This window comes from Crinia signifera, chromosome 9 (genome assembly GCF_055691185.1).
Source record: "Crinia signifera chromosome 9, ASM5569118v1, whole genome shotgun sequence".
NCBI lineage: Eukaryota > Metazoa > Chordata > Amphibia > Anura > Myobatrachidae > Crinia > Crinia signifera.
In genome coordinates this window covers 146,328,008-146,354,334 of record NC_139225.1, presented here as the reverse complement: position 1 = coordinate 146,354,334, position 26,327 = coordinate 146,328,008, and the positions used below count along the sequence as shown (strand labels likewise).

The following is a 26,327-nucleotide window of genomic DNA, read 5'->3' as shown; positions in this document are numbered from 1 at the left end:
CCTTTCCGAATGTGTACCGCTTTCTGCCCTTCAGATGTTGGAGGGTATGGACTAGGGTTGGCTACCCCAGAGTTAGACTGTCAAACGGTCGACACTAGGGATGACCATCGATGATTCAAAATCATTGATGGTTTATGGCCAATGTAAAATAGTTTTGCCATCGATGGGGGAGAACCACATGGTTTCCCTCCATCGATGTAAAGCATAAACAAGTTTTTTTCCTGTTTTCCCCAAGGAGCCGAAACACATAGCGCAGCCCTGCCCCCGACAACTGTGAAACCCTGCCCCCATGATTTGATTGGCCCACAGGCCAATCAGTCAAAAAAAAATACTGTAGATGACCATCGATAGGTAAAAACATTAATGGCCATTCAATGCATAGTATGCCACTATCAGTGGTCAGTTGCATTATTGCTATCGATGTCAACAATCGATGGCAATGGCAAAGATGGCCATCCCTAATCGACAACCAAAGCATGAAAGGGTCGACATAAGTGTTTCAATATTTTTTTGTATGTCAATTTGTACATTTAATTAGGTGGACCCCCAATTAGTATAGCTCGTACCCTTGCATGGCTCGACGTTCTTTGGGCCAGGTACCTAGATCTGCTGACGCTGCGCTCCGAACACTTTACCGGTCCCAATTGGAGTCCGCGTGGATGGTACCGTATGAAAAAGTCCAAAGAAATACAACAAAATGTGTCGATCATTGCCATGTTGGCATATTGCTTGTGTCGACCTTTTTGTCAGTGTCGACTGTCTATCTGGACACAATCGATCAGTAGCGGCCGCACACCAATTTCATTACAGACCCAAGCAACATGTGTTAGGTCACCAAGTCATGTATGTAGCGTGTACTGCTAGACAGTATTCATGCACTCGCTGCGCGGCTTCACCATGCCTTCCGCGCTCCCCACCGTGCCATATTCTAGTAAATGAATGCAGCCATGTCCTGCAGCCTGTGCAGGTCATGTATCCCTGGTCTGCTATATATATATATATATATATATATATACATATATATATATATATATATATATATATATATATATATATATATATATAATTACCCTCCAATAATAATGGCCTCATTCTATGCCAGGGGCTGACTATGGAGTAACCCAGTTACTACTACTACATATGGGGGACCTGTTGCTAGGGAGCGGTTACTAAGGAAGCCCTCCAGGATGATACGGACCGGAAGTGACGCGTGGGCAGGGAGGCGTGGCCCGAATCAGCATCTGCTGACTGCAGGCACACAGTGTAAACAAGGGAAGAGGAAAGAGAGAGAGGGAGAGACAGCTCAGGTGGAGAGACAGCTGCATAGAGAGGTATAGCAGGAGACATACAGGGTGAGAGGGGGGGCCAGAGACAGCATACAGGGAGAAGTCACTCAGTGCTGCACAGAATGAGACAGACTGGCTGAGAGACAGCTTTTCACAATAGACAGAGGCAGTGCATGACTGCACATAGATCTAGAGAGAGAAAGAGGAGGCTAAGAGACCACAGAGATATAAACAAAACTAGAGACTGCAGTGTTGGTCTGGCTACTGACCCATAGACCCCTAAAGGTTACAGAGACAGTCACAGTGGGCACCAGAGAGGAGAGACAGAAGGGAAGCTGTGGCTGGAGACTGCCATGGAGTCCTAGTTTATTCCAGACCTGGAGAGAGGAAAATGAGACATCCCAGGAAAATAAAGTAGATTGAGCGATTTCCTGCGTCCCAGGAGGAGGATGAGACGGCAGAGGGTGAGATGTGACAGGCTCTGTCCCTCCCTTGGCTTGGTACATAGTGATCTTCTACGCTCCCCATCCGTTCTCGGCTCTCCTATTCCCAAAACTGTGTTTCCTCCGCTAACCTTTTCTTCCTTTATCTGGCCATTTGCATGTACTGACCAGCATGTATGGGGTTAACGTCGGTATGTATGGGGTTAATGTGGCTTGGCTTTCAAGGGCAGAGTATTTTAATCCTTTATTCAAAGCAATGGCGTCCGGTGATAGAATGCAGGTAGTGTCTCACCCTGGCATCACCGATGTGATCTGGCACAGAATTGGGCTTAATAGAGCGATGTTCTGGCATGACGTTGGCTCAGAAATAATGTATAGGGGGTGGGGATACTGACGTCCATAATAGATCACCATAACCTACACTCCATGGTGTCCTGATAGTTTATGACACCTGCATGCAGAGAATATTCTGGTGTATTTGTGTCGGCAGAGGGTTAATGAAATGTTTCCGTGTGGGGATCTCTTCACTTGGTTTGGAAGTGAAGGTGTTAATGACATCACAGTACGCGTGTAGTTATATATATGTTCTTCCTGGCGAACAAACACCTAGGGATAGAACCCTGAGGGGACTATGTCTCACAACCGCAAGGGATAAATCCATTAGCAGGAGATGTTGTCATGTGACAACTAAAGGGTTAAATCTAATGACAGGACAGGTAAGAGACAGGGTGTTCATGTGGGGTGGCAGCAAAGGTTGGGTATAGCACATTAATGCGTGGCAATTATAGTGTTAGGATGCGTGTTACATATGGCATGTAAAGGGTTAATGTGGCATGACTAGTGGGGTACGGTACGCTCACATGTGGCACATTAAGGGATTTATTTTGGGGACAGCTTGCTAACGGTTGGCAAGTGAAGGGTTAATGTGGTGGCAGGACAGGTGGGGTACAGCGCACTTGCATGCGGCAAGTGAATGGTCTCCTAGAAAGTAATATGTTAATCATGTGATGGCACAAGTTGTGGGTAGTGTCTGTCACTGTGGCAGCTGCTGGGTTAATGCGGTACCTATAAGGGGGGGGGGGGGGCAGTCTTGTTACAGGCAGTGTACCATGGCCTCTCATAATGGCTAGAAATGGGTTCATGCGGAGCAGGACAAGCACCAGTCATTGTGGTCTCTAATGGCAGGTAATGGGTTAATGGAGCAATGGGCGGGAGACCATGTGGTCTATGGCTACTGGCAGCCTGTCAAACCAGATAAAATAATAGCCTGAGTGTATTTTACACTGCTCTATAGGATGGAGAGAGCAGGGGGCAGAATGGGACAGCGGTAAGAGAGCCGGGTGTAGAGTGGGCATAAGGGAGGGGGCAGAATGGGACAGTGGTAAGAGAGCCGGGTGTAGAGTGGGCATAAGGGAGGGGGCAGAATGGGACAGTAGTAAGAGAACAGGGTGTAGAGTGGGCATAAAGGATGGGACAGAAGGGAGAGAGCAGGGGGCTGAATGGGACAGTGGTAAGAGAGCCGGGTGTAGAGTGGGCATAAAGGAGGGGGCAGAAGGGAGAGAGCAGGGGGCAGAATGGGACAGTGGTAAGAGACCCGGGTGTAGAGTGGGCATAAAGGAGGGGGCAGAAGGGAGAGAGCAGGGGGCAGAATGGGACAGTGGTAAGAGACCCGGGTGTAGAGTGGGCATAAAGGAGGGGGCAGAAGGGAGAGAGCAGGGGGCAGAATGGGACAGTAGTAAGAGAGCAGGGTGTAGAGTGGGCATAAAGGAGGGGGCAGAAGGGAGAGAGCAGGGGGCAGAATGGGACAGTAGTAAGAAAGCATGGTGTAGAGTGGGCATAAAGAAGGGGGCAGAATGGGGCAGTAGTAAGAAAGCATGGTGTAGAGTGGGCAGAAGGGAGAGAGCCGGGGGTAGAATGGGCGGGGGCAGAGTGGGCAGAAGGGAGAGAGCCGGGGGTAGAATGGGTGGGGGCAGAGTGGGCAGAAGGGAGAGAGCCGGGGGTAGAATGGGTGGGGGCAGAGTGGGACAAATTGGAGAGAGCAGGGGGCAGAGTGGGCTAGAATGGGGCAGACGGTAGTGAACAGGGGGGTGGTAGGGAGGGGATATGGTCACTAGCTTGACATGCATTGGGTCGACCACTGAAGGTCGACAGGCCGTAGGTTGACAGCTAAAATAGGTTGACATGGCTGAGGTCGACAGGGTCGGAATGTCGACACAAGCATTAGGCCAACAATGTGAAGGTCTACAGTCAAAAGGTTGACATAAGTTTTTCACATTTGTTTGAGCTGACAGGCGGCATTTCATACCCTACCACCCACTACAGAGCGGTGGCAGAATATAATATCCGGAAACGAGGGGATGCGGCACACTTAGACGTGTCCGTGTCGACATTCGGGGAAAAAAAGTGAAAAACTTATGTCGACATTTTGACTGTTGACATTCCCATTGTCTACCTAACGCTTGTGTCAACCTTGTCGACCTATTTCAGGTGTCGACCTAAATAGGGTTGACCCAATGACCCATCCCCATAGGGAGTCCCGAGGACAGTAACATGGTCGCCGTTGGAGCTGGCAGCAGGAATGTGAGAGACAGTGTATGGGAATGGGAGGAATGTGGCTGCACTGTCACATGTGTGTCACAGGGAGATGTTTGTGTGTCTCCGTGTCCCTGACTAACACATAAATAACCCTCTCCCGTCACATCACTGCAGAGCTGGGTCACACCATCTCTCTTTTTGTTTACAGAGGACTTTAAACATGGCGGCTACATGGCCCTTCTCCCTGCCAGCGCTCTTTTTTCTTCTGCCCCTGTTGGTGTGGCTTGTAGACCCCACGCTGGCATACAGACCGGTTATCTTGGTCCATGGCCTCTTTGACAGTCCTGCCAACTTCCAGCACCTGGTGGAATACATTAACGAGGTGAGCTGCGGCTGCTTGTGTGCTGGGGGGGGGGGGGGGGTCAGTAATGTATATGCAGCTAAGAGTATATGTGTCTGAGACGCCGCTGTGTGTGAGACAGGAGGTCTGTGTGTCCGTGAGTGTGGCGCTTCCTGTGTGTCTGTGCTTGTGAGGTGGGAGGCTGGCACTGGAGGGGTACTCATGAAAAGAGAGGCTCGTACTGCTGGGGCATTTATTAAAAGCTGCTATGTGACGGCTCGTATCCGGTGTACAGATCAGCTGTGTCTAGATTGACCATCTTATGGTTGAACGCATCTAGTTACATGCCTAAAGATCTTCCATCCAACTTTCCTCACTGGAGATCTAGACGTGGCTGATCCGCTGTACCATAACCGTGATGGCTGGTAGCGGTGGGGTACAGTATGTACAGATGTAGCCCCTGTCATCTTTGCTCGGCGTCTGCCAGAGCCTCCCCTCTGGCGAGCGCCGGCGGACAGGGACTACACTGAATCCTTTGGCGGCGGGGCAGCGGCATCCTGTCCGTCTGCGCTTCAGGGAAACGGGGTCGGGTCGATGAGGGGGACCAGCGCCGGTCGGGGGAGGCGGCGGGAACCCATGGGGAGATCCGTTGCCACGTGGCGCGCAACCACTAGCGGGAGCTGGCGGCTGGTGAAAATTTCGCCAGCCCCTGCCTGGATGAGACAGGCTCCTTGTGTATAAAGCTCCTGTGTGCTTGTGTGCAGGGAATGCCGTACTACTGGGGAGAATGGAGCTGGCACTGTACTGGTGGGTGCTGCCTGGCCTGTCTGTGTATGTACAAGTAGAGGCTAGAGTCATATGTATAGGAGGATGGAGGCTGCAGGAATACTCAGTATAGTAGATGGAGGTCGACAACTGAAATAGGTAAACGTGGCTAAGGTTGACCGGGTCGGAAAGGTCCTCACAAGCATTGAGTCGACATTGGGAATGCTGACAGTCTTGAGCCGACATGTGCTATCCACTAGGACATGGTGGGAGAATATAATGGTGTACCCGAAGCATGGCGAGCACAGCACACCATGTGTGAGGACGTGTACAATTAGACGGTGTCCATGTCGACTATGTTGACATTTGGAAAAAAGTGAAAAACTCATGTTGACCTAAGCCAACAACCGACCGACAACCTTAGCCAAGTCGACCAATTTCAGGTGTCGACATAAGCCCAGTCAACATTCAGTGGTCAATGTATGTCATCCTTCATTGAGTCGAGGCTGTGACCCCTCACCCGATGGGGGTATATCCCTGTTTGTGCACCTCTAATACCACTCACTTCTTTGTGTTCTGACAGTCTCACCCGGGCACCAATATCTCAGTGCTGGACTTGTTTGACCACAAGGCGAGTTTGCAGCCTCTCTGGAAGCAGGTGATGGGGTTCCGGGAGGCCATCTACCCCATAATGCAGAACGCCGGCAGTGAGGGGGTGCACCTGCTCTGCTACTCACAAGGTGCGAGCTTGTCCTTATATCACCAATTGTAACCCTCTGTCACACGCCCCATGTCTTCCCCATTCTTATGCTAATATGTGACATCCAGTATTACAGGATAATTCCATTCCTGAGTCGTCACCTGACACGACATGCCCGTAACACGTTTATACCGTTCCCTCCCTAATCATCGCTCAGTATCCTACACTTCCTCTTTACATTAACTCTGGCATTCAGGGCTAGATTATTAAGCTCGGTGAAGTGATAAAGTGTCGATTTTCAAAACAATCCTGTAACTTCACAGGTAGGAGCGGATTGGCCAATGATAAAAACCACACACTTTGGGGGAAATTTACTAAAGGAAATTTGTAAAAAAAATAGGTGTATTTGTATCCAGAAATACACTTATTTTTGACGTTTACTATCCCGAAAATACGGCAATTCGTATTCGTATTGATATGCTATCAATACAAATACGAATTGCCGTATTTTCATGATAGTAAATGTCAAAAATAAGTGTATTTCTAAATACAAATACACCTATTTTTTACAAATTTCCTTTAGTAAATTTTCCCCTTTATCACTTCACCAAGCTTAATAAATCTGCCCCTCAGTAACTTATACGCACCCAAATAAATGCCAGTGTTGTCCGGTCCTGTCCCATAAACGCTCAGTCTCTGCTCCCTCTGCTCCAGAGCCAGATTAAGGTGTAAATGGGCCTGGAGCTGAAAATTATCAAGGGCCTATTATGCGCAATAATAAGGATTGTGACCAGCACCTAATAATGTGGGGGGCGTGACCAGTGTTCTGGTTGGGTGGTCTGCTCATGGGTGTGTCTCTATTTGTGTAAATACTTTCAACTAATTATATATGTCTGGAAAAGGCAGGGGCTGGCATAGGAAAAATGCAGGGAGATATATTGGCGGTTGCCCTCAAAAGGTGCACCCGCAGAGTGCCGATGTCCTAAAATACTTGTGGGGCGAGGCGGCATTCCAGTCATAAAAAAAATTACTGAAAGCCGAAACTTGGTAGACAACATTTCAGCACCTTTTATGTGGTCACCTAAGTTTACCACACCATATACCCCTTATACAAATCATGCAACACAATAGTAACCCCCTTATACTGTACTTGCCTCTTACACATTGTGCCACATGGAATGAGCCAAAATTCACACTATGGCACACGGATTGAGTGAAAATTCACATTATGCCACACAGATTAAGGCAAAATTCACATTATACCAAACAGATTGAGCAATAATGCAAAATATGCTCCATAAATAGGGACATTGTGCGCCAAAGGCGGACATTAAAAATGTACACTATAATGCCCATTACGTATTATGCCTACTAAAAATTATGCTACATAAGTGTTGATTACCAACATGTTCATTGCCAGGGGTTCCATGCATATTGCCATGTGGGATTACATGCTCATTGGCAAGGGGGAATACATGCTTGCGGGAACTAGGGGACAGCCGCCGCCGGGCAGAAATGACAGCCATTGACAGCCAGGCAGAGAGCAGCCTGGCTGTATTCAGAGCACTGCATGTCCCGGCTATTTGAAATAATACCCCTTTCACATCAGAAAATGCAGGGACTTACCCGGGAATATGGTCCCAGGATCATGCAGGGACATTCCCGGACTGGCCCGTTTTACACCAGCCTAGTCCCTGCATTTTCTGGTGTGAGGGGGGGGGAGAAAACCACCCCGTCCCCCTTTAAACAACCAACTATATCTTCAGAACCAATTGACCCATTTACATGTAGGCTTCGAATGATTTTGGTCCCGTGAAACTGGGCCGTTTGGTTCCAGAGAAATCTGTCAAACAACATGAACAGCCATGAAATTACATTTCAGAAATTAAAAAAAAAAATTGGTTTACCCACAATATCTCTTTAACCAATGAACCCATATGGACCAGGTATCAGATTGAAGGCCCAGCGATTTGGGAAACCTCAAGCTTCTGTGAAGCCGGAGGGGGAACTGGCAGACGTTGGAACCGGGTGGAGGTCGGAATTAGCGGGTTCCATGTTAACCTATGGGGAAAACATTCTACGTTTGCCTGGCGGTATCTCCGGTTTCCGGGGGGCTAGCAACGCAGGGCTGGGCTTGTTGGAAAGCCCTGGCCCTCAGCTACAAAATGGGCATATTTGGAGAATGGGCCTGGAGCTGTAGCTCCATCAGGCCCATTGTTAATCCGGCCCTGCTCTGCTCCTTAAACTGAGTTTGCGACATGACTGCAGTTTAAGTGCCCATGCACGTGCCATCTCCGGAAATCGCCGATTTGCGATTTCCGGAGATCTGTGGGGCTTGCCGAATTAGCCCATAACTGCGAATAACGTCTAGTTTCATCTTAAAGGTGCGTACACACCAGGCGATTTTTCTAAACTATATCCCTCAGGTATTCGCCGGGACGGCACCACAGGGATTCAGTAAGCTGCGAGCTTCACAGCTTACCGAGTCAAGTGTCCTGACCGTACCAACCTAAACTGCAGTAGCCAATGAACAAGCTATAAGAGGGTGATTCAACCATTTCCCCATGCGGCTGCTACTTGTGGGGGGTAACAAGCGCAGGCATGTCGCAACTAGAATGTAAGCTTGAAATATATAGAATATATCTCTGCCACTGTTATAATTACATCAGTGTCCACTGTTGCAACTGTATTTTGTATTTACCATGTACTTGTCCTAATTTGCATTTGTACTGTCAATCACTATCTTTCTTGTATCTACTTTAATCATCTATGTATTGTCAGGCGCTGCGGAACCCTTTTGGCGCCATAGAAATAAAATGATAATAATAGGGGGGTATTCAATGCCGCAGCGAGGGGGTTAAACAGCGAGGATTGCAGAAAACCAGCGATCCTCGCTGTCTAACCCCCGCGCCGGCCGCTCGCTCTATTCAACCTTCTGGGGAAATCCTCGCTGTCACAGGACGGCGAGAATTCCCCAAAACAGCGAGACCCGCGGCTACTGCAGAAAACTCGCAGTTTTTAGCCGCAAGTCTCGCTGCTTCTGGAGCCGCATACGCCAATTCCCCCTCGCTCAAAAAACGGAGAGAGGGGAAATTGGCGTATGAGGAGGCTGTGTTGAATGCTGTCAGGGTGAGTGGTGACAGCGAGCAGGGCTTCCTGCTCGCTGTCACCACTCACCCTGTCACCACTCGCAAACAGCATTGAATACCTGCCATAATGTGACCGCTTTTGTGACAGGGAGGAAGTGTGTAATGGGGGGGAATGGAAAAGGGTGACGGGGATGGAAGAGGGTACAGTGGGTGTTTATTTAATGAGTTATACCCTGTCTCCCCCCCTCCACAGACACATTAGCCTGATGATCAGCAACATACTGTAGAGTCGTGACCCTGAAGCGTGGCGAGCATAGCGAGCCCATGCGAGGGGACGCGGATTAGTTCACGTGTATTGCGCGTCCCTTGCGGCGCGCAATACATGTAACGTCATCCGCGTCCCCTCTCGGGGCTCGCTGCGCTCGCCACACTTCGGGCTCGGTGGCTGGCTGCGCTCGCCACACTATATAAAATCAACTCCATGCGTAGTTGGATAGTGGGGGTATGAAAAGGTCCCATTTTCCATGAAAATCGTGTGCGATCGGATCGCATGGCGCCGTGAAACTACACAAGTACCGATGTCTGTTTAGATGCTGTATAGAAGCATCTACTGAATGTGTGTGTGGGATATGGTTATCTGTCATCCGTCCTCATGGCATCCATGTTCTAGCTAATACTCCTCCCACCTTTCTTACATGTCTCTCTCTCTCTCTGCCCAGGAGGATTAATCTGTCGGGGTCTCCTGGAGACTATTCCAGACCACAATGTGAACACTTTCATTTCCCTGTCCTCCCCCCTGATGGGACAATATGGAGGTGAGACCCTGTTTCTGCAACATACAGTGTGTGAGCGGTCATAGGCGGAGGGGATAGTGACAGGTGTGTGCCGCTCCCCTGGCCTGTGGCTCGGACTGTGAGGAATGTTCTATAAGGGTCACTGATGTGACAGCTGTATCTGTAGTTTGGTGCGTGTGAGTCCTCCATGACGATGTTTACGGGGCGGTAATGCAGGCACGGATCTCGGGAGCCGAAGAGCACAGCGGCAGACTGTCCCTGATCTGCAGTACAGTCCCAATGCTGTTCTAGGTCTGTGTTGTACAGCAGGGTGCATTATCCAGGGGATGCAGTCTTTTGGTCTACAGCATGATGGTCGACAGTCATTAGGTCGACATGGGAAAATGTCAACATGGGTCTAGGTCGAAAGGTCATTAAATCAACAGTGTCTAGGTCGACAGTCAAAAGGTAGACATGCCGACAGGCGGTATTTAATGCCCTACCATCCACTATGGCGTGGTGGGAGAATAAAATAGTGTGCCGAGCGCAGCGAGCAATGAGAGGGCATGTGGTACACTGTCGAACTAATGACCTGTCGAACTAATGACCTATCGACCTAATGACCTTTCGACCTAGAACCATGTCGACCTAATGACTGTCTGCCATCATGCTGTAGACCAAATGATCCCAACCCTTTTCCAGCTTTCCCCTTACCTCCTACATGTAATATTAATCCTGTGTAAGAATCACTGGCTAGGGGTATACAGTTACTTCTACAACTTCTGTCTGCAATGAGAACTGAGATCTGTTCTGGAGAAATATGTTAGCGAAGGTCACAGGAAATATATGAAATACTGCAGACAGAGAGATAAAGTGGAAACGTTGCTACTATTAACCATCCTGCGTCTGACCGCCATGGTCAAAATGTTGACATTAGATACTGTAATGTGGCTGGTGTAAAATGTCGACATGGGAAATGTTGACGTTCTGCAGGGATGGGAGCAGAGGGTTAGGGACCAGGCGGAGGTTTAGGATTAGTGATCTAGTCACCACCGGAAGGTGGGGCTGGATCCACCGGAAGTCATTATTCTAGCACAGGTGTCACATGACAGTTAGAAGCTGATTGGTTGGTTTAGACAACCAATCTATTTTATCTCTGTCAAAGATCTGATCCATCGGCAGATACATACAGTCCGTGAAACCCGTTGTGCTGTGGTGCAGTGAAGGGTAATTGCCTGGTTCCGCCTGCACTAACGCTTATAAAGTACTAACCTCTCACTCACCTACCTCCCGCCTCCTTACTGTTACAGGGCAGAGAGTTCTCCTCTGTGCGATCCCTGTATACACAGCCGCACACCTTGGTTTTATGGCTCAATAACCCGGAGGCATTCTGCATATATACCGCTGATGGCGATGGGTGTGGACTAGCTACAGACCAGGTCTAAGTAGACAGTCAAAAGGTCGACATGCACTAGTGTAGCACCAACCCTCGCACGGCTCGCCCTGATTCGGGCCAGGTGCGCCGATCCGCGGCACATTTTACCGTTTCCAATCTACGTGGAAGGTAGAGCGTGAAAAAAGTCACTTACACCAGGGATTGCCGAAAGGACGTCTCCCATTAATAGTGTTTGGCCACAATAAGGCAAATACACCTAAATTATAATTAACCATAGGTATCTGTATTTGCCATTGGTGCAGATGGTAAGGGATTTATCCAATGGGATTACATCTATGGTAGAATGCTGTTCGGTGATGTCATGTGCCCACTTTTGCACACGTTTCGCTGCTGGTTATGGGAAGTGCGAGGACTCTCGGGCACCTGACAGGTGGCGTCTGAAAAAGTTTTCCAAAGGGAGGAATTTACGACAAATGTCCCTACTTTTCCTCCTACATGTAGAAATGACATGCTGTTGGAAAGGGCACATTTTCAGGGATGTGACCCGGGTTGCTGCCATCTTTTCCCCATGCAAAATAACGGCACGAGGTGTCTGACCAGAGCAGCGCGTGTCGGCCTGTGTAACATAGGAACCGCAGCCTGGAAAGGAAACCGTTACTTCCTGCTGAATTTCTTCTATTTGGAATTGTCTGTTGCTGTGCACATGGTCTCGCTGTGAGGCTGATTCTGAGCCTGACATAGACGCGGCTGTCCTCGTGTCTTTGCTGCAATCGTCCCTGTGACTATGCTAATGCTGCTACCAAGTGCTTCCATGCGGTACGTCTGCGAGTCCATATGAGCAAGGTCTAAGATCGCCCACTAATGCTGACATACCGCTTGGTGGGTGCTCAGACCGTCCCATCACACCAGAGACATTTGCACTCTATGGCAGGTGCGAATCCGCTGCTGCTGCTGCTGGTATAGGAGCTGGGTGCTATGCACCTTGTCGGCAGACTACCTCCAGTGCTATGAGCCTCAGCAGGATGTGCCACAGTTACTACATTTGTTATGGCTGCTGTGTGTGACAAATGCCGGGGGTGCTGTTTACCCCTGTCATTATCAGTGATGTTCAGGTAAATGTATGGACAGTGGCACTGACCATTCCTGCTGCTGCAACTGATGATGCCGCATACATAGCACTGACTCTGGCTGTTGGTTCCGACAGCAGTGCCATGCAGGAGACTGATGGTTGAGTCTGAGCGCTGTACGGCAATGTAGGAGACTGATGGTTGAGTCTGAGCGCTGTACGGCAATGCAGGAGACTGATGGCTGTGTTTGAGCACTCTACAGCAACACTGGAGACTAATGGCTGAGTCTGAGTACTGTATGGCAATGCGGGAGACTGATGGCTGAGTCTGAGCGCTATACTGCAACGCGGGAGACTGATGGTTGAGTCTGAGTGCTGTACGGCAATGCAGGAGACCGATAATTGAGTCTGAGCACTGTAGGGCAACACGGGAGACTGATGGCTGAGTCTGAGCACTGTAGGCCAACGCGGGAGACTGGTGGCTGAGTCTGAGCGCCGTACGGCAATGCGGGAAACAGATGGTTGAGTCTGAGCGCTGTACAGCAATGCAGGAGACTGATAATTGAGTCTGAGCACTGTAGGCCAACGGGAGACTGATGGCTGAGTCTGAATGCTGTAGTGTTCCCATTATTGCGATGCGATTGCAAGCGTTTACCATCGCATTGCAGGGAAAGACCCAGCATGTGTGTCGGCCTTGCCTTGTGCTGAGTAGCCCCCCGCATGCTATCACCATGCTGAATCAGGCTCAATATGCTATATTTATTATTTATTTTATTTATTAGCAGTTTCTTATATAGCGCAGCATATTCCATTGCGCTTTACAAAGGAGACCGATACAACAAACAGGGTATTTACAGACAGTCAAAAGGTAGGAGGGCCCTGCTCGCAAGCTTACAATCTATAGGGAAATAGGCATTGATACATAAGGATAGATACTGTATTCTTTATTGCATCGATTCCACCAGAAATCAAGGTTCTGGGACTGGTTCTGAAATTTAATAAGCTTGCCTGAAGAGATGAGTATTTAGGGAACGCTTATAGGTTTGGAGACTGGAGGAGAGTCTTTTTGTGCTTGGGAGGGCAAATCCACAGAGTGGGTGCAGCCCGAAGAAGGTCCTGCAGTCGGGAATGGGATCGAGTAATGAGTGTGGATGAGAGACGCAGATCTTGGGAGGAGCATAGAGGTCGGGTTGGATGATACTTTGAGATAAGAGAAGAGATGTATGTTGGTGTAGTTTGGTTTATGGCTTTGTGTGTAAGTAAAAGTATTTTGTATTGAGTACGGTAGAATACAGGTAACCAGTGAAGTGACTGACAGAGTAGCTTTGCAGACGATGAACGTCTGGCTGGGAAGATTAGCCTCGCAGCTGCATTCATGGTGGGCTGTAGTGGTGAGAGTCTGTATTGGGGAAGGCCAATTGCAATGATCAATGCTGGAGATAATGAGAGCATGGATTAGAGTTTTTGCAGTGTCTTGTGTAAGGTAAGGGCGAATTTTAAATGTTTTTTAGGTGCATGTGGCATGATTTTGAGACAGATTGAATGTGGGGTACAAAGGAAAGCTCAGAGTCAAGGATAACACCTAGGCAGCGAGCTTGAGAGGCAGGAGTGATTGTCATCTTTTCAACAGCAATAGAGATATTAGGTTCGTAACTAATATTAAGGGGGGTATTAATTAATATTAAGGGGGGTATTCAGTCCCAGGTCCCAACTGTCATTTCGTCCTGACATTTTCGGCTTGCCAGTTGATTTGACGAAAACAGCCGTGAAATGTCGAGATCTGGCCGTGATCTCGTCAATCAAAAGCGGTTTTCGGCAAAACAGGCCAGACTGCTTTTAAAGTAGGGTCCGTTCCGTCGAGCTGCCGCTTCAATGCTGTCGGGAAAAACAGCATAGGAATAGGTGCCCGCCGCTATTTCCCCCGAAATAACGGCAGGGATTGAATTACCCCCTTAGAGTGTGAATGACACAAGTTATTAATACGTCTAGCTTTTATATGAAAGGAACAAACAAAGGTCACACAGGGAACTACTTGTAAACTTACAAACCAAAAATGAATAGGAGAAGTAACAAAATACTAGCACATCACTGAAGGTTCTGCGCTTGTCTCTGGTTTCCTCCCGGAAAGGGACGCATTCAGTTCTGTGTATGGCCACAAACCAGGCCATACAGGGTATGTTTCTGTAATGTGCAAGAGGGCAAACTCCCTGGGCCGGGTCTGGCCAAACTGCATTAGGGATGGCTATCGTCGATTCAAAATCATCGATGGTTTATGGCCAATGTTGAATACTTTTGTTATCGATGGTGGAGAACCAGATGGTTTCCCTCCATCGATGGCACAGCAAAACCGGGGTTTTGCGTTTGTTCGTTTTTTCAAAGTACCGGGACATGGATTATAGCTCTGCCCCCTACACCCGTAAAGCCCCACCCCCACATTCTGATTGGCCCACGGGCCAGTCATTCAAAGCAAATGGATGACCATTGATAGGTAAAACTATCGATGGTCAGCCATCATATAGTTTATTACTTGTTGATGGCTGGTTGCAGTATCGCCATCGATGGCAACTGCACTGATGGCCATCACTAAACTGTGTCCACTCAGTTGTTGTGAAACTACACATCCCATCATGCCCTGCCACAGTTATAGCATTCCCTAATAGCAAAACTTTGACAGGGCATGCTGGGACTCGTAGTTTCACAACAGCTGGCGGGACGCAGGTTTGCCAGGCCTGTTCTAGGCAAATTATGATTATTCCTTTTTTCCACCACATATGCTGACATCGGGTTATTCAGTGTTAATAGTTCTGCCGCCTTCTGGATCCCACTGCTAGGTGTAACTGGCTTTATTGCAAGCAGCCATGAAGCCATTATGTCGACACTCTAAATGCAGACATCAAGATGCTGAATGTTGTGCTGTTGACATGGTTGAAATATCGTCATCTTATACGTTCACATCTGCTTATTGTTGACTATGACATGTCGGCATAGTAACCATGAAAAACGCATTGTTGATATTGTGAGCATGTCAACATTTTGTCAATGCCGACATGCTAGATTTATTTCCTATAATGACCAGTCATACATTTATCCCACGGCCACTGCCGACCTATTATGCAGAACTTTGGGGAAGACGTGCCAAAGCCAACCATCCGGCCCCAACTGTCATTTTCAAGCAATGCCTGTAACATGACAGTTGGGGGCTGAGTGGTTGTACTTTATCTCTCTCCACCTTCTCTCTCTTGCTTTGATAAATATCCTAGCTGCAGTAAAATAGATTTCATTGGCCCTCCCGTCCTATTGTTCTAACCCAGTGTGCGGCCAGGACAATGTACTGTAGGTGGCATTCTCCTGCATATCTGCTCATTGTTGCACACAGGCAGCCATTTCTCCAGCGTTGGGTATACATTTGAAAGTCGATCGCAAGCTCTTCAGTGGCAGGGACTGTTACGTTATGTGAAACCGCTTGTCATCATTTCTGTACAAGCTTTTACCTAGCCATTGACTATTGCATAGCAATTATACCCAGCTGCTGTAGATGACTCTGCACAATAACGGGTCTGTACAAATACACATCCCTGACACAATGCACTCTTCTGTGTGTATGTAATAACACACCTGTATTTCTTATCTCAGACACAGATTATCTGCGCTATCTGTTCCCGGGTTATGTGAAAGCCAATCTGTATCGCTTCTGCTACACGCGGATGGGCCAAACCTTCTCCATCTGCAACTTCTGGAACGGTGAGATAGCTGTGGGTGTGGTGTAGTGTAGTAGTAGCAGTGTGTGTGTGTGTGGTAGTAGTAGTGTGACGGGAGGAGGAGTGTAGGGGGTGACCTTGGTTTGCTAATGGGCAAAACCATGTGCACTGCAGGTGGGGCAGATGTAACATGTGCAGAGAGTTAGATTTGGGTTGGAGTTTGTACTTTAAACTGATATCTACTGTATATTGCAGTGTAAAAATAATGCAGCCAGTATTTACCCTGCACAGAAACAAAATAACTCACCCAATTCTAACTCTCTGCCTCACCTGCAGTGCACATGGTTTTGTCCCTCAGACTGGCAGGTGGATAGGAGGCCGTAGTGTAACGGTGACCCAGGTTCCCTCAGACTGGCCGTAGTGTAATGCTGGGTACACACCAGGACGACTAGGGCCCGATCCCCACAATCTAGATCCAATTCCGATCAATTGGATGTAGATTGTGTGCTGATTGGGCCCTTTTCTGACCTGCTGTGGACCGATACCGATCCGATGCGCGGTCCCGCGGGTCGGTCGGTCGTTATTGAGATCCTACCTGCTGCAGGTAGGATCTCAATGACGACCATACAGCCGGGTGCGGGTCGCCATCGGATCGGACCCGCTCACGGTGCACATCGTGAGCAGGTCGTGCCCCCCCGCGTCACCGTGAGCGGGTCGGACGAGACACTGACGACCCGCTCACGATGTGCATCGTGAGCGGGTCGTCCTGGTGTGTACCCTACATTAGGGTGACCCAGGTTCCCACAGACTGGCTGGATAATAGGAGCCTATATTTTGAGGGTGACCCAGGTTCCCTCGGACTGGCAGGTGGGTAGAAGGCCATAGTGTGAGGGTTACCCAGGTTCCCTCAGACTGGCAGGCGGATAGGAGGCCGTAGTGTGAGGGTGACCCAGGTTCCCTCAGACTGGCAGTTGGATAGGAGGCCGTATTGTGAAGGTGACCCAGGTTCCCTCAGACTGGCAGGTGGATAGGAGGCCGTAGTGTGAGGGTGACCCAGGTTCCCTCAGACTGGCAGGTGGGTAGGAGGCCGTAGTGTGAGGGTGACCCAGGTTCCCTCAGACTGGCAGTTGGATAGGAGGCCGTATTGTGAGGGTGACCCAGGTTCCCTCAGACTGGCAGGTGGATAGAAGGCCGTAGTGTGAGGGTGACCCAGATTTCCTCAGACTGGCAGGTGGATAGGAGGCCGTAGTGTGAGGGTGACCCAGATTTCCTCAGACTGGCAGGTGGATAGAAGGCTGTAGTGTGAGGGTGACCCAGGTTCCCTCAGACTGGCAGGTGGATAGGAGGCCGTAGTGTGAGGGTGACCCAGGTTCCCTCAGACTGGCAGCAGGATAGGAGGCCGTAGTGTGAGGATGACCCAGGTTCCCTCAGACTGGCAGGAAGATAGGAGGCCGTAGTGTGAAGGTGACCCAGGTTCCCTCAGACTGGCAGTTGGATAGGAGGCCGTAGTGTGAGGGTGACCCAGGTTCCATCAGACTGGCAGGTGGATAGGAGGCCGTAGTGTGAGGGTGACCCATGTTCCCGCAGACTGGCAGGTGGATAGAAGGCCGTATTGTGAGGGTGACCTACCGTCTTTCCCCGATAATTAGACCTACCCCGATAATAAGCCCTACCCCAGATTTTGGACGCTGGTCCAAAATAAGCCCTCCCCCGAAAATAAGACCTACCATTTTCCCCATGTAATTGTATGTACACCTAATGTGTAGCCTCCGCTCGGCCCCCGCTGACTCCCGCTGCCCTCCGCTCACTCAACAGCAGCACCGCAGCTCCCGTTCCCAGGGATGCATTGCGGTAGGCGCGGCGTGACGTCACGCAGCGCACATCGCGCCGCGCACATCACGCGGCTGACTGGCTGGCTGCTGCTCACCACACAGCGCCATCAACGAAAATTCAGTAAAACTTCAAACAAACAGGTGTGTAGCCTCCGCTCGGCCCCCGCTGCCCCCCGCTGACCCCCGCTGCCCTCCGCTCACTCACCAGCAGCACCGCAGCTCCCGTTCCCAGGGATGCATCACGCGGCTGACTGGCTGGCTGCTGCTCACCACACAGCGCCATCAACGAAAATTCAGTAAAACTTCAAACAAACAGGTGGGGGCATGTAAAATACCGGCACATTAAATTGTGGGGCTATTAAAATAAGCCCTCCCCCGAAAATAAGACCTATGGTCTTTTTTGGGGGAAAAAAAAAAATAAGACAGTGTCTTATTATCGGGGAAACACGGTAGGTCCCCTCAGACTGGCAGGTGGATAGGAGGCCGTAGTGTGAGGGTGACCAGGTTCCCTCAGACTGGCAGGTGGATAGGAGGCCGTAGTGTGAGGGTGACCCAGGTTCCCTCAGACTGGCAGGTGGATAGAAGGCCGTATTGTGAGGGTGACCCAGGTTCCCTCAGACTGGCAGGTGGATAGGAGGCCATAGTGTGAAGGTGACCCAGGTTCCCTCAGACTGGCAGGTGGATAGGAGGCCGTAGTGTGAGGGTGACCCAGGTTCCCTCAGACTGGCAGGAGGATAGGAGGCCGTAGTGTGAAGGTGACCCAGGTTCCCTCAGACTGGCAGGTGGATAGGAGGCCGTAGTGTGAGGGTGACCCAGGTTCCCTCAGACTGGCAGGTGGGTAGGAGGCCGTAGTGTAAAGGTGACCCAGGTTCCCTCAGACTGGCAGTTGGATAGGAGGCCGTAGTGTGAGGGTGACCCAGGTTCCCTCAGACTGGCAGGTGGGTAGGAGGCCGTAGTGTGAAGGTGACCCAGGTTCCCTCAGACTGGCAGTTGGATAGGAGGCCGTAGTGTGAGGGTGACCCAGGTTCCCTCAGACTGGCAGGTGGATAGGAGGCCGTAGTGTGAAGGTTACCCAGGTTCCCTCAGACTGGCAGGTGGATAGGAGGCCGTAGTGTGAGGGTGACCCAGGTTCCCTCAGACTGGCAGGTGGGTAGGAGGCCGTAGTGTGAAGGTGACCCAGGTTCCCTCAGACTGGCAGGTGGATAGAAGGCCGTATTGTGAGTGTGACCCAGGTTCCCTCAGACTGGCAGTTGGATAGGAGGCCGTAGTGTGAAGGTGACCCAGGTTCCCTCAGACTGGCAGGTGGATAGGAGGCCGTAGTGTGAGGGTGACCCAGGTTCCCTCAGACTGGCAGGTGGGTAGGAGGCCGTAGTGTGAAGGTGACCCAGGTTCCCTCAGACTGGCAGTTGGATAGGAGGCCGTAGTGTGAGGGTGACCCAGGTTCCCTCAGACTGGCAGTTGGATAGGAGGCCGTATTGTGAAGGTGACCCAGGTTCCCTCAGACTGGCAGTTGGATAGGAGGCCATAGTGTGAGGGTGACCCAGGTTCCCTCAGACTGGCAGTTGGATAGGAGGCCGTATTGTGAAGGTGACCCAGGTTCCCTCAGACTGGCAGGTGGATAGAAGGCCGTATTGTGAGGGTGACCCAGGTTCCCTCAGACTGGCAGTTGGATAGGAGGCCGTAGTGTGAAGGTGACCCAGGTTCCCTCAGACTGGCAGGTGGGTAGGAGGCCGTATTGTGAAGGTGACCCAGGTTCCCTCAGACTGGCAGGTGGGTAGGAGGCCGTAGTGTGAAGGTGACCCAGGTTCCCTCAGACTGGCAGGTGGGTAGGAGGCCGTAGTGTGAGGGTGACCCAGGTTCCCTCAGACTGGCAGTTGGATAGGAGGCCGTATTGTGAGGGTGACCAGGTTCCCTCAGACTGGCAGTTGGATAGGAGGCCGTATTGTGAGGGTGACCCAGGTTCCCTCAGACTGGCAGGTGGATAGGAGGCCGTAGTGTGAAGGTGACCCAGGTTCCCTCAGACTGGCAGGAGGATAGGAGGCCGTAGTGTGAGGATGACCCAGGTTCCCTCAGACTGGCAGGAGGATAGGAGGCCCTAGTGTGAGGTGTGGGGAGGCATTGTGGGTGTAACACGTATTAATCCCAGGTCTATGTGTGTGTAGATCCACATCACCACGACATGTATGTGAAGAACAGTGATTTTCTGGCACCGCTGAACTCGGAGAGGCTAGAACCGAACATTACAGGTAACTAATCCAGATCTGATAACTCGAGATGCGATGGAATCCAGTCACATCTTAATACACCTCGGCGAGTGTAACACTCGCTGAAGGCCTTTGCACAGGGGGTCTAATATTAGTAATTACAATAGTAATAGTATAATATAATAGTAATTACAATAGTAATAGTGTAATAGTAATTATTATTATTCAATCATTGGAAATAATAGCTTCTCATACAGATGTATCCTCCGTGCACTACAATTCACATTACCCATAATGAATGAGACGGGCTGTTGAATGCGTAAGGCTGCTAGGTGTATGTGGGCACATCTGTATATTGGTTAACAACGGTCGCAGTACACCCTAAAGCCGCAGCATTGTTTTGGGGGCGGTGAAGAAGCAGCGACAGTCATTGGTCCTCAAAACGGGGGTGTGTCTGTCCTGTTCATGCTGGGCCAATGGCCACCTCCTTCGATGCAGCTCACCGGCCCTTGCTGTGGGAAAACTCAGGGAGGCTCCTTGCATCATTAACATATTTCAGCCCAGCTGCTGCGGCCATCTCTGAATCGGGTTCTAAGGCACTGCAATAGTAATTATGGCCTCTTCCACTCACACAAGAATCCTTACTCCTCTCATTCTCCCCACAGACTGGAAGAAAAACTTCCTGCGTCTACACAAACTCGTTCTCATTGGTGGTCCTAATGATGGAGTGATTACGCCTTGGGAGTCCAGGTACGCAGATTGGGAGGCTGTGGAGGGTATCGCACTCCTCCTGCATATTTTCTATCATCTGATAAGGCCGACTTTTGTTTTTCAGTCACTTTGGGTTCTACGATGAAAACGAGACCGTCTTGGACATGAGGCAGCAGAAGGTTTGTCTCACGTGTTCCATCTTTGTTAGTGTGATCATAAGGCCGTAGGCAGCCTCATATTTAACTAATGTTAAAAACGGAGGGGGTATATCAAGACTTAGAGAGAGATAATATGAAGAAGTTGCCCAAAGCAACCACCTGCTCCTAGCTGTTATGTCAAAGATTGTGCTAGACATGGGTACGCCCATAACATGGCCCACTATTGAAAAAGGGAAACGCCTCGCATCCTGATTTGGAAGTTTCAAGTAAAACATAGTTGTCCATTGTTTTGAATGATATTAGGAAGCAGATCGTCAGAAGAGTAATATCTAATAACCTTTGTAATAGCACAACTAAAGCTGCTGCTCTCCTCGCAATGTCACTTGCTTACCCACAATGCACTTGCTGGTTTTTAAATGGACCGGCCTTTTATTTCTGTAACATAACATATTAAACACAAAGCTCATGGGAAACCTGTTACCACCTATGGTAAAACACACTTCAAAACAGTGATTATTTCCCTCTCAAAAGATTCTTCCCCCTTTTGTGTTACATCATTTTTGCTATTGAGTCACTTTTTGGGGATGCGGTTAATTTCCCGGCGGTCGGAATCCCGACACTGGAATCCCGACCGCCGAAATCCCGAAACTTTCTCCCCCTACGTGGGTGTCCACGACACCCATAGAGGGAGAATAAAATAGCGTAGCGAGGCACCGGGCCCGCTGCGTGGCGAGCGCAGCGAGCCCGCAAGGGGGGGCGATCCATGTCCCCCCCTTGTCGGGATTCCAGTGTCGGGATTCCGACCGCCGGGATCCCGACCGCCGGGAAATCATATCGGATCCACTTTTTGTACCTTGTTCTGTTTTCTTTCTACGGAACTACCAGTTACAGACGTTATTGTACTGTGATTACATGCAGGGTGGTCTAGCTCAAAGCTTGGTTACAGGTTAGCGAAGCACAGTGATTGGTCTAGCTCAGTCATTATCTGAGGCTTTGCCTAGCTCAATGATTGGCTGCTGGTTTGTCTAGCTCAGTAATTGGTTGAACCTTTGTCTAGCTCAATGATTGGCTGTTGGTTGCTTTAGCTCACTGATTGGCTGCTGGTTGGTCTAGCTCAGTAATTGGTTGAACCTTTGTCTAGCTCAATGATTGGCTGCTGGTTGCTTTAGCTCACTGATTGGCTGCTGGTTGGTCTAGCTCAGTAATTGGTTGAACCTTTGTCTAGCTCAATGATTGGCTGCTGGTTGCTTTAGCTCACTGATTGGCTGCTGGTTGGTCTAGCTCAGTAATTGGTTGAACCTTTGTCTAGCTCAATGATTGGCTGCTGGTTGCTTTAGCTCAACGATTGGCTGCTGGTTGGTCTAGCTCAGTAATTGGATGAACCTTTGTCTATCTCAATGATTAGCTGATGGTTGCTTTAGGTCAACGATTGGCTGCTGGGTGGTATAGCTCAGTGATTGACTGTAGGTTGGCCAAGTTATTGCCAGTTTGTTAATTGGTTGAAATTTTGGCTACTTCAGCTCAGTGATTGGGGGTTTATCTAGCTCAGTGATTGGCTGCAGGCATCTAGCTCTGTGAACTATCCAATGCTCTGATTTGCCCCAGTAGCTCAGTGAAAATTTATTTTTATTTTTTATTTTATATTTATTTTTTATTTTAAAATAGTGCCTACTAGTCCTACTATCGCCTACTAATGCTTTTGAAATAAATAATCTTCTGCATAATAACCTGAGGTACTCTTTACTTAGAAGGGCGCCCATCTCGGCCATCTCGGGCATTGAATGCACTAAAAAATCAGGTGCGATGCGACAGACGAGATGCCCGAGATTTCCCATAGGGAACAATGTTAAATGTCTCAATTGACCCGATTTTCCTATTCAATGCCTCAATTGACCCAATTTTTCCATAGGAAACAATGTTAAATGGGCCACAGAGGCCAAATAGGCACCCTGAAGTGAATAATGGCCACCCGAATTGTTAACGCCACCCCACGATCAACGTCAACCCGAAGCGTGGCGAGCGCAGCGAGCCCGCGAGGGGCGGCGGTACGCGTCCTACGACCTTTTCATACCCCCACTATCCACGTCGGCGTGGAGTTGAGAATAGAAAGTGTGGCGAGCGCAGCGAGCCACCGAGCCCGAAGCGTGGCGAGCGGACACGGATACCTTCACAGGTATCCGCGTCCCCTCGCGGGCTTCACAGCTGTCCGCGTACCCTCGCGGGGCTCGCTGCGTTCGCCACGCTTCGGGCTCTGGCTCGCTGCGCTCGCCACACTTTCTATTCTCAACTCCACGCCGACGTGGATAGTGGGGGTATGAAAAGGTCGTAGGACGCGTACTGCCGCCCCTCGCGGGCTCGCTGCTCTCGCCACGCATCGGGTTGACGTTGATCGTGGGGTGGCCATAACAATTAGGGTGGCCATTATACACTTCAGGGTGCCTATTTGGCCTCTGTGGCCCATTTAACATTGTTTCCTATGGAAAAATCGGGTCAATTGAGGCATTGAACAGGAAAATTGGGTCAATTGAGACATTTAACATTGTTCCCTATGGGAAATCTCGGGCATCTCGTCGGTTGATCGCACCCGATTTTTTAGTGCATTCAATGCTCGAGATGCCCGAGATTTTTTACTAACGATGCCCACGATCAAAATCGTGGGCGCCCTTCTAAGTAAAGAGTACCTAACCTGATAATGATTTACTCCCTCTTCATTCCTCAGGTATACGTAGATGACGTCTTTGGTCTCCGTACTTTAGACAAACGTGGAGCCGTCACGGTGTACTGTATCCCGGACGTCATGCACACAATGTGGCACTCGAACGAGACGGTCTTCCACGAGTGCATTGAAAAATGGCTGACTTAATGTTACCGCGCTCTACATTGGGACTATAAAATCTATTTCATCATCCTCCAGTCTACAGTTCCTCCCCGCTGCAGATTGACTTGGACCTGCTACACTTCAGTATTCATTTTGCCTGCCCTGTTCCTTGTGGTGTTGTCCACTTCAGGCCTCTCCTACTCCTCCAAGAACTTGCTCACCCAACCCTTCTAGAGACTATGGGTCACATTTCCTTTATGTTATTGTGCAGTTCAGTCCGCTTCTTCTTCCTCAACGTGAGTCTCTAACCCTACAATATTTAACTACGATGGAACCGTACTGTAGCTACTTTTATACCCCTTAAACTTGATATTTTTTTGAAGGTAGAAAGTTTTCTGTTTGCACCTTTTTATAATGACGGAAGATTCATTTTGGGAAGCACTTTGCACAACGGCGATGCCATTATTTAATTGGCGGGTAAAAATATAACTCATAGGAATCTTCTACCTCTGTGCCTCCAATCCTTTGCTGTCAAATAATGGGATAACCTTGGATGCTGAAATCATGGGATGTTCATAGCATGCAAGCCTATACAGTTTACTCATGCGGCGGAGGGGGGCGTTTTCTGGGGACGGACAAACCTTCAGGCTGTTCACTCAATAGGGATCTCCGAGGCACACCTGGCCTCGTGCCTCAATGACGTCAGTAATTCCTGATAAATTCATAGGCCACAATCTTATGAATTGCAGTGCAGACCCTAAAACGTCCGTCTCTGCCGGGTGCAAAGGACTTGTACATTTTAACTGACAAGGAGTTAAATATACTCCTTTGCTGCAAAATATGCCCTTATCAATGCAATTCACTCACAAACTGTTTGAAGCTGGAGAGCAGGTTGTGGTTTTTATAGGTTTTTTAAATAAAATAATGTGCGACCGGATCGTGTTTCCGCAAGGCCGGACTCGGAAGCTCAGGATACGGGGTATTTATATTTCTGGAAGATACATTGTCACTGCACCAAGGCACAAGAGCTGACATTGCTGGGCACAGAGAACCGCGTTGGCTGTATAACGTCAGGGAATTACCCAGTTATTGTTGTAATAAGTGTGTGGTTTACTGCTTTTTTTTTTTTTTTATTGTCCTTTGTTGTGTTCAATAAAACATTTCTGCAAAACCACAAATTGTGTGTGCATGCAAAAATAGCACAAATTGCAAAACGCGTGCGGTTTTCAGCCACAGCCAAATATTTGTTTTGATATTGTGATACATATTCGCTCTCCGGTGTGATAAAACAAATAAACAGAACCTTTCCAACTCTTCTTGCAAACCGATCAGTGTCAGCGCCAAATCTGCCATCAGCCAATCAGAAGGGGTAAGCTGGGGCTGGCTATCGGTATCATCAGTGTGTAGTTACTCCTGCCTTTAGGTGCCATCAGTTGATACTGAATACATAGGGCAATTAATGGTCATTATACTGGCATAGCGAGCATAGAATGCCGAGAATATTAACCCCTTCCTGACACAGCATGTTTTTGCCTTCCTGACAGAGCCCTTTTTTTCAAATCTGACATGTATCACTTAAGTGGGGATAACTTTTTTTTGCTTTTACTTATCCCAGTGATTTTGAGATTGTTTTTTCGTGACACATTGTACTTCAAGTTAGTGGTAAATTTTCGTCGATACAGTCTGTGTTTTTTTGTGAAAAATACCAAAATGTCGGAAAAAAATGGAAAATTTAGCAATTTGCAAAATGTTAAATTTTCTGCTTGTGAGACAAATAATCATACCACTCAAAATAGTTAATAACTAACATAGACCATATGTCTACTTTATGTTTCCATCATTATTTCAACTTCCTTTTAATTTTTTTGGACACTAGGAGACTTACAATATGAATAGCAAATTTTCAAATTTTCAAGAAAATTTCAAACACTGATTTTTTTAGGGACCAGTTCAGTTCTGATGTGACTTTGAGGGACTTGTATGTGAGACACCCCCATAAATGATGCCATTTCAAAAACTGCACCCCTCACAGTATTCAAAACAGCATTTTGGAAGTTTGTTAACCCTTTAGGTGTTTCACAGGAATTAAAACAAAGTGTAGGTGAAATTTCAAAATTTCATTTTTTTTGCAGATTTGCAATTTTAATACATTTTTCTAAGGAACACAGTACATTTTACTAGAGAAATGTGACTAAAAATTGATTCCCCCAATTCTTTTGTTTTCATAAATATCCTATATGTGGCCCTAGTGTGCACGTTGACCAAACCACAGGCTTCATAATAGAAGGAGCACCTACTTGATTTTGGAGCCTCCTTTTTATGAGATTATTTTTTAGGCACCATGTAGGTTTCTAGGCACCATAAGATGCTAAAAGTTAGGAACCCCCCCACAAGTGACCGCATTTTGCAAACTACACCCCTCAGGGAATTCATCTAGGGGTATAGTGTACATTTCAAACCCCCAGGGGTTTCACCAATTGTGGTACAACTGGGCAGTGAAAATGAAAAATTAT

General features: G+C 48.8%; 1 protein-coding gene across 3 annotated transcripts; it reads left to right on the top strand.

The window, feature by feature from the left end:
• The first annotated feature begins 1,229 nt into the window (after window positions 1–1,229).
• PPT2 (palmitoyl-protein thioesterase 2) lies at window positions 1,230–25,125 on the top strand. 3 transcript variants are annotated; one of them, XM_083160123.1, is made up of 9 exons: window positions 1,230–1,786; window positions 4,473–4,646; window positions 5,953–6,109; window positions 9,878–9,973; window positions 16,027–16,134; window positions 20,086–20,169; window positions 20,793–20,877; window positions 20,963–21,017; window positions 23,716–25,125. In XM_083160123.1, the coding sequence occupies exons 1-9, from the start codon at window positions 1,736–1,738 to the stop codon at window positions 23,857–23,859; spliced, it is 954 nt and encodes a 317-aa protein (XP_083016249.1). In that variant the 5' UTR covers window positions 1,230–1,735; the 3' UTR covers window positions 23,860–25,125. The 3 variants fall into 3 exon arrangements, with proteins under 3 accessions (XP_083016249.1, XP_083016250.1, XP_083016251.1); XM_083160124.1 differs by having other exon boundaries at window positions 1,232–1,750; XM_083160125.1 differs by having other exon boundaries at window positions 1,243–1,331.
• Window positions 25,126–26,327: the final 1,202 nt, after the last annotated feature.

What these genes read in the sequence shown, in the direction of transcription:
- PPT2 (XM_083160123.1), top strand. Translation starts at nt 1,736, where the DNA reads ATGAGACGGCAGAGGGTGAGATGTGACAGGCTCTGTCCCTCCCTTGGC. An exon ending in CCTGATGGGACAATATGGAG is followed by an intron (nt 9,974 to 16,026) that starts GTGAGACCCTGT and finishes TTCTTATCTCAG; the next exon opens with ACACAGATTATCTGCGCTAT. An exon ending in TGGACATGAGGCAGCAGAAG is followed by an intron (nt 21,018 to 23,715) that starts GTTTGTCTCACG and finishes TTCATTCCTCAG; the next exon opens with GTATACGTAGATGACGTCTT.